General features: G+C 37.7%; 1 protein-coding gene across 1 annotated transcript in view; it reads left to right on the forward strand.

The window, feature by feature from the left end:
* The window catches only part of C6 (complement C6), a 55,298-nt gene that overhangs the window by 7,688 nt on the left and 34,265 nt on the right, over nt 1-13,345 (forward strand). Inside the window, exons 4-6 of the mRNA XM_044241416.1 lie at nt 817-964; nt 5,152-5,290; nt 10,519-10,719. Of these exons, the coding sequence (XP_044097351.1) occupies nt 817-964; nt 5,152-5,290; nt 10,519-10,719 (488 nt within the window). The remainder of the gene's footprint in view (nt 1-816; nt 965-5,151; nt 5,291-10,518; nt 10,720-13,345) is intronic.

The following is a 13,345-nucleotide window of genomic DNA, read 5'->3' on the forward strand; positions in this document are numbered from 1 at the left end:
TCTTTATGAAATTCAGCAAATTTAAAAAGGAAGAGAATTATCCAAGTAAATGGACTTGGTGTTATTTTGTAAATTCACTCACCTAACCTGGTACCTAACACTGTAGTACCTAGTAGTTTAAAAAAATTGTTTCTTTTTTTGTTCAAAAAACAATTACATAAAATAAATTTTATATCCTAGAACACAAGATTTAAAAAAATCATATAGCATAACTCTATGTGTCTGAATTCTTTTACTCAACAGAAATTTTTAGAGATATAGTGATAGTATCATTGTACATGTGTATGTGTGTGCGTATATATATATATATATATATATATATTAAATTATAGGCTTTTTTTTCTAAATAAAAACAGTGACATGTACTATGGTGAGTGCTGTGAAATGTGTAAGCCTGATGATTCACAGACCTGTACCCCTGGGGCAAATAATTTATTATATTCTAATAAAAATAATTTTTTAAAAAATGGTGACCTTGATTTTGTTGTACTGAATCAAAACAAAAGTCTGAACCTACTGTTGATTTTCTCCTACAGAATATGATTTATGCAGCAAGCTCACTGTAATGGGAATGGGATTCTAAAAGTACCTCTCTTATTTAAGATAAGCAGCCCAATGGTGACTAAATAATTCTACAATGACTCTTGTTATCCTACAAAAATAAGGGGAAAATATCAGTTTGGCATCCATTTCCAAAGTGAGAACTTTCCCTCACCACTCTCCCTTGACATTTAAAGCACTAACTTGTTTCAAATCAATAAATACCTTCTCAAATAATCAAGTGTGTCGTTAACGTCGTTTACTTTCCTTGACCAGGCCGCTGCATTGCCAGTAAGTTAGAATGCAACGGAGAAAATGACTGTGGGGACAATTCAGATGAAAGGGACTGTGGAAGAATCAAAGCAGTGTGCCCGGGGAAGAAGCAGCATCTTCCCATCCCCAGCGTACAGCTGATGGGTGCTGGGTAAGTGATGTCTCTTCGTCATTGGCGGGAGTAAAGGTATCTCAGGAGGAATGAGCTGGAAGCAGCTGTGAAGGAATGAGAGCCATGTTTGTCCGCTTTACTCAGTAACCTCTTATGACTCCCACCAGCCCTTTCTCCCACACGTGGCTGCCCTGCTCAGGTAGCATGTGGCCAGGATCCTCACTCTTGGGAAATAAAAGAACTCGGCATTTTCACCCTTAGTCTGTATCAGGCAATGTTAGGCGCAGTTCATAAACATCGTTTGTTTCCATTCCCATCTACCCTTCTGACAGCTCTGCAGTGAATCAGGCCAACTGGTGCAGGCTGGATTCCTGGGACTTGGTCTTGAATGGGCCAGTAATCATCAATCAGAAATGCACAGTTTCCTCAACTGTATGTTGGATAACTACAAACGGATTTGAAGTTCTGTCCTAAGAATTCCTAATTAGAGTTGATTTCAATGAGAATGTTCCAAAAGCATCTTCTTATCAATGGACAGAAATGGTTTCCCTGGAAGAAAACCTCAGCCCAAAATTCCCACTGATAATCACATTTCCTAATGTTCTGATTGATGAGGGGTGACCTTACAAACTCACCCCTTGCTCAACAGATCAAGCTTCTAGAGTTACAGATGGGGAGGACCACATGCTATGTGTACTTTGGCAGAAGGACCATGTGGCCCTCTGCCAGCCAGAGTTGTTATCCCGAGGTTTCTCAGAAATGAGCAAAACCTGCTGGCTCAGGGACAGCCAGTCCTCTCCCTGCCTCTCCAGGGACTGAGAATTTTAAGAGCTGCTTACTGGAATTCTTTCTAATCTGCTAGCCTTAGAATCTCTGACCCCCTCTCTAGCACATTTCTACCCAAAAACTGTAGCCTCCTGGGTAGCTGTCCCTCTTTTCAAGTAGCATTTCTCCAAGAAAGAATTTAACAAGACATACCAACGCTCTTAGATTGCCAGCGCCAGTCACCAGGTCTTAAACCTAAAGCAAGAATCAGGCAATAACAGGGTGCCATTTGTTTTTTCTCAGGCTCAACAAGGTACAAATGCATATACACACATATACATAGAGGCACACACATGCAGATTTATACGTGTGTATGTGTGTGTGTAATTGTAAATGAAATCTTAAAAGTCATAAAATATGATGTATAAGGCCAAATTAGATTTAAAAAACACTTTAAAAACTTAAAATATGAAAGACCGTGATATATTTGAAAGACCAAAATATTTAAACTCAACTTAAATACCACAGAGGAGAGAAGAAAGAATAAAGTTGAAAATGGCAACACTGTTGACTTAATTCCTGACAGACTCCTCAGGCATGCCCTGACAAAGCCCCCTCCAGAAAACTATCTTTGGGCTCTCTGCTACCTTCATAAATTCCTTATGACCTGGGAGCCATTTTTCTCAAGCTCCTTCTTGTTCGACAAGAAGTCGAACAAGTACATAAGTACTTTGTAGAACACAAAGTACATTGTAGAACACGTATAAGGTCATAAGTACATTGTAGAACACGTATAAGGTCAACAGTTTTTTGTAATGTCATCGATCCCTCTCAACTCAGAAAACAAAAATGAATGAGTCTGAAAACACCCGTGTTTGTCACGCTCCCATAAGTAGTTTGGAACATTTTTCCCAGACCAACTCCTAATGCTTTCTCCCTCAAATACCCATTGATACGAATTCAAATAGGGATGAGAATGAACCTCAAATTGTGTTTGTAGCTATTTGAGTATGAGGTGCATCTTACAAAACCCACAGGAATCAGGTCTTTTTTTTTTTTTAACAGCTTTATTGAGGTACAATTCACATACCAGTTCTCCGCCTATGTACCTCTTTTCCTCTCACAAAATCACCCTTCTCACAATGCTCTGACACCAGACGTGTAGGTGTTTTCCCCCAAGTCAATCTCTGTGACACCAACTGGGTGTCCTGCAGTTTAACTCAATTAATGACACAGGTTAAGGGCTCAGTCCCACAAGACCAGACTCCTCTGATGCTAATCACAAGACCAAATGTCACCAGTGATTCTGACACCTAGGAGGTTTTCAGGACCCCCTCCTCTTTGTTTTATTTGCTAGAATGTCTCACAGAACTCATGAGGTAAAACAATTCATTTGCATTGCTAAAAAACAAAATTCAACTGAATAAGTTAAGATCTAATTGGCTTTATTCAATGATTCGTGAATCAGGCAGCATCCCATCTAGCAGACAGAAATGAGCTCCAAGGAGCTATACAAAATAGAAGACTTTTATGGGCAGAAGGATGCAGAGCAAGGAAGTTTCTGAAAAGAGTGGATTATTTCTTTTTTTTTTTTTTTTTTTTTTTTTAAGATTTTATTTATTTATTTGACAGAGAGAGATCACAAGTAGGCAGAGAGAGAGGAGGAAGCAGGCTCCCCGCTGAGCAGAGAGCCCGATGCGGGACTCGATCCCAGGACCCTGAGATCATGACCTGAGCCGAAGGCAGCGGCCCAACCCACTGAGCCACCCAGGATTATTTCAAGCAAGGTCACCTTCCTTTGAGGGAAGGCAAGTGTTGATCAGGCCAATTACCTCACTAGTGCTGACCAGATAATTCCCTATGGCTGGTTAAAGATCACTTTTCTTGGGAGAGGCAATCAAGAACTGCATTTAGGTGAGGCATTAAGGATTTGTTTGCTGACAAGAATCTTAACCCAAGTGACTCCATTTTGCTGTTTCTTTCTTTTTAAAAATACTGGCTACCAGTTTATTATAAAAAGATGTAAAAAAGAATACAGATGAAACTCCAGTTGGTAGACATAAGTAAGGCAAGGCACACCATTCTCCCAGCACTTCCGTGTGTTTACCAACCGAAAAGCAAACTGAACCCCATACTTGTAGGATTTTTTTATCAATCATGTAGGCATGATTGATCATTGACTCCATTTCCAGTCCCTCTCCCCTCTCTGGAGATGGAAGATAAGGCTGAATATTTCAAGCTTTTAACATGGGTTGGTCTTTCTGGTGACAGGTCCCCATAGAGAAGCCTACCAAGAGTTGCCTCATTTGAACAAAAGACACCCAAGAAATTTCAAGGGATTTAGGAGTTCTGTGTCAGAAATTAGGGTCAAAGACCAAATATTAGAACAGAAGATGTTCTTAGTTCTCCTATTACTTAGGAAGTTACAAGGGTTTTAGGAGATTTAGGTTTTTTTAATTTCCATAATTTTTTAAATATCTGACTTGTGCTAAGCTAATGACTTTCAATTTCCTCATTTGTAAAATAGGTGAAATAATTGTATCCTTATCTACATCACATGGTTATCATAAATATTAAATATATATAATAGTAACATTAAATATAGATCAACCAGAGCTTGATATATGTATATGTATAAATATATGTATATATTTACTTTATACAGATAGTAAATATGTATGGATATTATATATAATGTATATACATATTCAAATAGTAAATTATGAATAAAATATACATATTATGAATATTTGTAAGCATTTGTTAAATAAATTTAAATATTTTTAGTTATTAGAAAGAACGATAATATTATAATTTTATTAAAATACTGCTGTTACAGGCGCCTGGGTGATTCAGTGGGTTAAAGCCTCTGCCTTCCGCTCAGGTCATGATCTCAGGGTCCTGGGGTTGAGTCCTGCATCCGGCTCTCTACTCCCTGCTGAGTAGAGATGCAGGACTCTCTCTCTCTGCCTGCCTCTCTACCTACTTGTGATCTGTCTGTCAAATAAATAAATAAATAAATAAATATCTTTAAAAAAAAATACTGCTGTTACTATTTAATTATTGGCTGTCTATAAGAATTCCTTTATGTATCATACTGAAGGAAGTAAATTCAGAATGGCATTAATTATGTAATAATTTCTTTCATAATCTGCTTCCAAAGTTTGCACTGATGTGGTAAGTCATGAAATAAAAATAAACCTAAATTTTAGTTCATGCTGAAAGCCCAGAATACTTAAGTGAGTGGAATATGGAGAATCTAACAGAGCCAGAGGGGCAAAGTTTTGGCTTCCACACCTATCTGGCTGCTTTACCATAAGCTAGGAAAAAAATGAGCTTTTTTTCAAGTTATTCTTCAAGAGTCAAAAATGTCTAAGAAAGGAATTTCTTTCATAGAAGTCTGGTAAATTTTAAAAATTGCTCCACATCTATTGAATTATTGAAAATTACTTTGTTTGCAGGTATCATTTCCTAGCAGGAGAGCCCAGAGGAGAGGTCCTTGATAACTCTTTCACTGGAGGAATATGTAAAACTGCCAAAAGCAGTAAAGCAAGTAATCCATACCGTGTTCCAGCCAATTTGGAAAATGTCAACTTTGAGGTATGACAGCCTATCATGGCGGCCCTCCAATGCTGATGGTGATTAAAAGCTAAACTTCCAATGAAGAATTAGTGATGAAGGGAGGAACAGAATACAAGGGTAATGAACATTTTAAACCATGTATTATGGGTTGGTGTTTTATCCTTCCACAACCCAGTGAGGTCAGTGTTACTGTCATCGCTTTCTAGATAAAAAACGAATGTAACCCAGTTTGCCCATAGTCAAGCATCTCATAAGTCAGGGGTTAGTGATTTAAGGTCAGGTTTCCCAAACTCCAGAGTCCAGTGAACATTTAACTCTACCTTCTCCCACACCGATAAATAAACAGTTTGCTTGATTCCAAATTTCCTCGTACCATAGCTAGTTCTCTCAGGTAACCTCAAAAGTGTTGTGGTTATATAAAAGAGTGCCTGGCTTCTTAAAAAAATCAAGATGAAGCTAAGTGTCACGGGGTAGTCCTTCTTACCTTTCTTCCTATTTTGTTAGTTGATTTGGTTTTCTGTTTGTTTTCCTAAGTGTGATGAGAGAGATACTACAGACTCCCAGAACCAACCCCAGTGCCTTACACACAAGTTCTCCAAAATTCCTGAACTAAAGTCAACAATCCATTTCTTTTAATTTATGATAAGAGATACAGGAAAGACAGGATTTTAATAGTAATATCCAGGCATACAAATTTGACACACTAGAGAGAATTTCAGCGGGTCCATTGATTTCTGAGACTGCTTTATGGATAGTATAAGCTCAGCAAAAGTCATTTAATCCTTCCTTTAGAAAACCTTTCACATATATAAATACAAGCAGTTTTCCAATTCAATCAGCTTAATTTAAAGCCACCTGAGATGTATTAATGGACCTAGGGAAGGCCCTTTTGGGGCCCAAATGCCAAATTCCAACACCTTCTGAGAGAGATCTCTGCCTGGAGATAGAAGTGACAAGGGTAACAATTGACCTCTGACCAAGTAAAGAAACTGCCCATTATCTCCCCACAGATCCAGATACTAATTCCAGAGGGTCCACCACCACCACCAACAGAGGTGGTATGCTAAATAGGAACTCAGAAGAGACATTGTTCCAAAGAAATTCTGTCAATTACAACATTATTCTTGAGGCTTTGAAATAAGCTTTTTTTTTAAAAAAAAAAAAAGATTTTATTTATTTATTTGACAGACAGAGATCACAAGTAGGCAGAGAGAAAGAGGAAGGGAAGCAGGCTCCCTGCTGAGCAGAGAGCCAGATGCGATGCTTGATCCCAGGACCCTGGGATCATGACCTGAGCCGAAGGCAGCGGCTTTAACCCACTGAGCCACCCAGGAGGCCCTGAAATAAGCTTTAAAGACAGAGCTAACACCCAAATATTTACATATAATACTGTTATGCTGGAGGATGTCTTCTAGCACTAAACAACCAATCCATATGCTTACTTTTAAACTACAACAATCCTCCCCCAGCAAATACTTCCTATATTCTCAGCAGGCATCTATTTCACGCAGTTTTACGAGTAACATGTTAAACTCAGCTCATGGAATGAGGGCAAATTTGGACAAATTTGTTATCTAAACATATCTAAACAATACTTAGTTTTGAAAGTACTTGCCGGAAGTATTTGCTTACATTGTTTTACTCAATTCCCATAACAATCTTCCCAGAAAAATAGAAGATTGTTTATGTCCATTGTATCCATAGAAGATCCAAGATCTGAAGCCGCTAACAACTTTCTTGGAGTTATGCAACAAGTAAATGGCACATGCAAATGAGAACTCCTGGCTCCTAGTGCAGCGCTGCTTGAGCTAGGTGAGACCTTGACAGTAATAGCAAGAAAGACATTAACAACCGTGTAATATGTGCCAGGGTTGTGTACCCTTCATAAACTGTCATTTATAAAAGGTATCACCTGGGAGGTTCGCCAAGGGTGTGTTAGAGTGAGCTCTTCCAGTTTACAAGAGTGAATTGTTAAATTCTGGGGAGCTTTGCAAGCCAGTTTATAAACATAGCCACTACTAAATATTAAGTACATAATATTACAATCACATAAAAATATTAAAAACCTAGGTAATTATTCAAAATTTATCAACTCTCTATTATTTTGCTACATATTCCCATCTACGCTCTTGAGGTTACGTACATCTATTGTATCAATGTAATGAAAATGCTATATAATAATTTGCTATCGTACATCTCTTTCCAGGTTTGAATTAAGAGACCCCACACAGGTAGTTTGAATCAGGTATGGTAGGAATATATACACCATAACCAAGGGCAAGTGCTGTAGTAAGTCACAGGTTTTGCCCCTCCCAGAGAGTTGGTTTTTAAACAGTTACCAGCAGACCACTGGATCTGCCCACATAACTTGGTAACCCAAGTCTGGATGGCTAGTTACATCAGGAAATACAGCCAAAAATTCCTCATTCAGAATAAGAGACTTCTTTCATTATCAGTGTAGATTAAACACTGTTGAACCTTACTTAAGAAGCTATCTGAGTTGATGTCTAACTATATGTCATTGAATTTTAGGTAATATTCAACTACTGAGGAAGGTCAATAACCAGATCCAAGGTCAAAAGAGACCGGTTGACTCTTCACCGATCTCTATATTGCTTTGTTCATGCTGTTAGCAGGAAGCTGTGCAAATCTAAGCTATGCCTTAATGAAAACATAGAGGAGGAGAAAATCAGCAGACACCTGACTTCCTGTCTTCTCTAGTACTGGGGTTCATTAAGATAGATGAAATAACAGGTTGGCTGGTACAGATGAGAGAGGCTCTTGAAAGGAAAGGAAGGGAAGACATTAGATAGGAAGTCAGATTAGAAGACCACTGGAAGATTCTGCCCCTTAGGGATCCCCCAGCTGCTAACTGCAGAACTCAATCACCATATAATTCCTGCACCAGCCCCCAGAGTTGTACCACTTACTCAGGAAGACTCCCCTCTTTTTCTAGGTGGCGCTGCTTCACTACTGGTTGTATGCTAAGCATTTGCTATTAGGCTTGGCCCCTTGCTGCATCCCAAAGCTATGAAAACCTTCAAGTCCTCCCCAAATCCCTTGTGAAATCCACAACTTCAGGTCCTGTCTCTAACCCTCAAGGCACAGCAAACCAGGAGCTACCCAGTCCTCTCTATTCCCGCAGTCCTGCTTCTCTCTCCTCTCCTCCTTTCTGCAAACCCATCTTTCTTTAAACTCAAAAGTAAAAGTGTCGATGCACATAGAGTCCTATGTCATCAGCCCACTGGATCTACAGACAGTGAGGATGGATGGGCTCATCGATGTATGTAATGATAGGTAAATGAGGATTAAAACCTTTCCCCAGAGTTTGGGTAACATCTCTTCGTGAGAAAATCCATACTTTCAAAAGTTGCCTTGACTTTCTATATTCCCTTTCATGGAACATCATTTCCATCATCTCTCTCTCACGCTCTCTCTGTCCTCCCTCCCCATAGCTCCTTGGTCAACAACTTCTGTGAAGTCAACTCTTCTTTCAAATGCCCCAGTTTTCTCTCTACCCAACCACCACTGCCCTAGACCTGGCCATTATCCTGTCTCACGTGGCTTATTGCAACAGTTTTTGCAACCACTCCCCTGGCCTCCACTTTATTGACTATAGTTAACATGATCTTTGTCAAACACAAAAGTGATGGTAACACTCTCAATATTTCATTCATTCAATTCACATTTTTAAAGAACCTGTTGTATGCAAAACCTTCATTTAGAAGTCAATCCAAATACTTTCTCAGGGCATGCAAGCCCTGCCCCAGTTTCCCAGTTCAACCTAATTTTTCAGTCCTGCTCACCCATAAACCTGTTCTTCCAGCAAGTTAATATACATGGGCAGAGTTTCCCTGAGCTTTTGCCCAGGATACCTGAGCCCCCCTCCTTCCACACTAATATACTTTTCCCTTTACATTGACACGTCTTTTCTTGCGTAAGAGCTTAATTCCTAAAACAAAATATTTGTATTCTGAGTTTTTTAGAGAAATGGTAAAGAAATGTCAGCGGCTATATTTAAATATGATTGTATTGCTTCATCGCTATCTAAAGAGCTTCATTTATGGGCCCTTTAAATGCTAAGTAGCATGCATTGGAGTATCTAAAGTAGCACTGAACTTTTGACTGTGTCTTACTGTTGAGCAAGACTCTTTTGCAGCTGGGTTATTTTGTCTTTCCTTCATTAATTGTACAAGCTATTTGATTGTAATATGCGGTTTGCCTCACAGTGCACTTTAATACTGAATATTTTTTTAAAGATTTTTATTTATTTATTTGACAGACAGAGATCACAAGTACAGAGAGGCAGGCAGAGAGAGAGGAGGAGGCAGGTTCCCTGCTGAGCAGAGAGCCCGATGCCCGGCTCCCAGGACCCTGGGATCACGACTTGAGTTGAAGGCTTTAACCACTGAGCCACCCAGGCACCCCTTAATACTGAATATTTTAAAACCAGAAACTTTCCCACTACAAACCAGAAGAGCATATTTAACATAAAATCCTCTTCAATCAATTTATTTTGCAACTTTGTTTTTTTAATTCATCCACTGTCTCTTTGTAGCAGCATAACCATAACAGGGATTTAACTTGTCCTTGGAAAATTCCTGCGCCACTCCTAGTCCAAGTCAAGTTCCAGGAGTAGTGTCTTTCTCTTCTTCCCCTACTCAGTCAGCGAAGGTGGAGAACCAGCTGCCAGGCAGAACCAATCAATTATTTGGCCTCTGCCACGCAGACATAGCCAGTAGAGCGTTGATGCCCAACATCTAGAGGAGACTAAGTGGGTGGGAATGGAAGTAGAACAGGGTAGGACAGAATCTGTCCTCCCCTTTAATAGGCCTCAGTGTTCTGGGAGATACCTTCAATTAGATTGCAAAGAGCATCAAAATTCACAAGCAGACTAAAAATAACCCTTGTTGCTTATTACCCTGTTCAGTCTCAGTTTAGGAGTAGTTTGCTTGATGAACATTTACCTTGGAGGGGCCTCTTTGGGCTTTAGGGTTATTTATGCCAATCCCATTAGCAGCACAACACTTCCCACATTGAATTAAGTGTGGGTGATTGTATTTCTCCCTAACTACTATTGACTCCCTGAGGACAGGAACTAATTTTTCCTTTATTTCTAGCAAAATGGGTCTTAAACAAATAATCATTGAATGCGTAAGGGAATGAAGGTTCATTTCATTAGATCTTAACAAGTAGCTGTAATATTTCCTAAGTTATGTCTTATTTCATATGGATTTTTTCTCCAGGTAAAAACTGAAGAAGATGATTTTGAAACAGATTTCTACAAGGACTTAATTTCTCTTACAAGTAACAAAGATCGACAAGGTTCATCTTCAGGGCAACACCTAGAAGGTGTTTATGTACCAATTTTTTATTCCTCAAAGAAAACTCAAAGCACCACTCATAATTATGCCTTCAAACAAGCCATAGAAGCCTCTCACAGAAAGGTAATCAAAATGGTTCCCAATCTGTTTATTTTTTTTGAAAAATTAATGCCAATTCCAGCAACCTTCTAATGAGAAGGGGATAGCTTTGGGCATCAAATCAGTAAGATTTCTAACACAAATTTAAATAGATTTACCTTGTTATATCTGATTTCAGAAATTATAGAGGTGATATATATAATGATGCATATATTTGGCTGTATTTATGTTTGTGTTTTCTTTGTCTTACTGTTTTAGGTATATTTTTTATAAACCATATGTAACAGAACTTTGCTTTTTTAATCTGACAGGTCTTTGATAGGGAAATTTCATCTTCTTTGATTTAATATACCCACTGAAATACTAGATTATATTTCTTCCTTTTTAATTTTTCTTACTCATTTTATTTTGTTGCTGTTTCTTATTTCTTTAATTTTGCTATCTTTGTCTCATTTCTGTTTACTACTTCTTGTCCTTTTGATCATTTTGGAAGTGCTACTAAACTTTTAAATTCTGCTTATGGTTCTCTTTCTTTAATTAACAAGCATAATTAAACCTGTGTTTTTCTTTTATCACATGAAGTAATATCTATAGTTCCCAAAAAGATGTTTTACTTCTCTATACTCCACCCCCACTATTTTCTTTACCTGTCTGGTCCCCACCACTAAACCTCAGTTTTACTGAGATAGTTCAAAACCTCTGTGTTCCCTTTCTTAGAATTTTTTTGTGTTCATTTTTATATTACATATGTTAGTTTGTATTTTATTCTGAGTCTTATATTCTCTATTTAAAGATTCCTCAATAACATTTATAAAGTTCATAGTCTATATTTTATATTTGTGTTATATTTTATATATTGTATGTGTATGTGTGTGTCTATACTTACTTACTTACTCCCTAAGTCCTTATAGATCTAATATGCTTACATTTTTCCTGACCAATAAAGGAATATCTTGGCCAAATATAGGAATATTGGATCATAGTCTTCTTTTCTTGGTAATTGTTGGATATTCCACTATCTTCTACTTTTCATTGTTGCATAAGAAAAATCACATGCAGAGCTGATTTTCTTTCTTTTATTTTCTCTATCTGGAAATTTATAGTTTTTATTGTTGTTGTTTAGAATTTAGGTTGTAAGTAAGTATTAGGCTTCTTCCATTAATCTTGCCAGGAAACAATGAAACTCTTTCAATATGTAAAGAAACATTTTCATCCATTAACCTTTCTTCTTCTGTTGCTTTTTCTTTGATTATTTGTAGATGAAAACTCCTGGACACATTTTCCAATTTAGGTGATAGATTTATACTAGACATTTTTAGACATTTACAAATGTATTTTAAAATAGTATCTGTTCCTCACTACAACCACTACTGTGTACTATTTTTTTTCCAAAGAGATGAATAGGAAGACTGAGCCCTGAATCACAGAACCTGAGGGGAGAGGTGAAAAGAGTTTCCAACACTGGAACAGATGGGCCCAGTGGCTGAAGGGCACCATTTTATGGCTCCTCCTGTCTTTACCATAGTGCCTCTCATATTTTTATTTATTCACCCATTCATACACTTACATAAATAAGAGATTTTATAACACTTTATAGATAATTTTCCTAGGCACTTCATTTATCTTCAAAAGAACACTAAGAGGGAATCAGAATAAATATTTTAATAACATTTTACAGATGAGTAAATTAAAGCCCATACATTTATTTTTAACCCAAGAGATATTTATCAGGTATCTACCATGTATTATGTACTACACTAAAGTCCAAGAAGCTAAGTGTTCCTATGATCTTACAGAGAATAGTTGTCAGAGTTGGGTATTGAAATCAGTTTTTTTCTGATTTTTGCCCACTCTTCATATCACTACGTTACACTTAAAGCTATCTGCTTATTCATTCATTCATCTATTCATAATTTAAACAAACTGTGAAAAGAGTAGAGTTCTGGTGATATGAACATATAAAAGAAAAAAAGAGAGAATAGAGTAGATTCCTTTTATAACATAAATTGTTAGTGCACTTTAGAATGGGCTATGGGTAGCATAGTGTCCCTCAAATTTACCAAATTATATTCTTTTTCCTTTTAAGTTTTTATTTTATTCCAATTAGTTAACATACAGTGTTCTATTCATTTCAGGTGTACAATATAGTGATTCAACCCTTCCATACATCACCCAGTGCTCATCACAAGTGCCCTCCTTAGTCCCCATCACCTACTTCACCCATCCACCCCAACCATGTTTGTTCTCTATAATTAAGAGTGTCTGTGTTTTTTTAAGACTTTTTTTTTTTTTTTTTTTTTGAGAGAGAAACACAGAGACAGCATGAGTCGGGAGGGCGGAGCTGAGGGAAATGGAGTGGGAGAGGGATAAGCAGACTCCCCACTGAGTAGTTAGCAGGCTGCTAGGCTCAGGCCCAGGACCCTGAGATCATGACCTGAGCCAAAGTCAGATGCTCAACCAACTGAACCACCAAGACTCTCTAAGAGTATGGTTTTTGATTTGTCTCTCTTTCTTTCCCCTTTGTTCATATGTTTTGTTTCTTAAATTTCACATATGAGTGAAATCATTTGGTATTTGTCTTTTTCTGACTGACTTATTTTGCTTAGCATCTTTCCATATCGTTGCAAATGGCAAGATTTCATTCTTTTTT

Source organism: Neovison vison, chromosome 1 (assembly GCF_020171115.1).
Source record: "Neovison vison isolate M4711 chromosome 1, ASM_NN_V1, whole genome shotgun sequence".
In the NCBI taxonomy this organism is placed as follows: Eukaryota; Metazoa; Chordata; class Mammalia; order Carnivora; family Mustelidae; genus Neogale; species Neogale vison.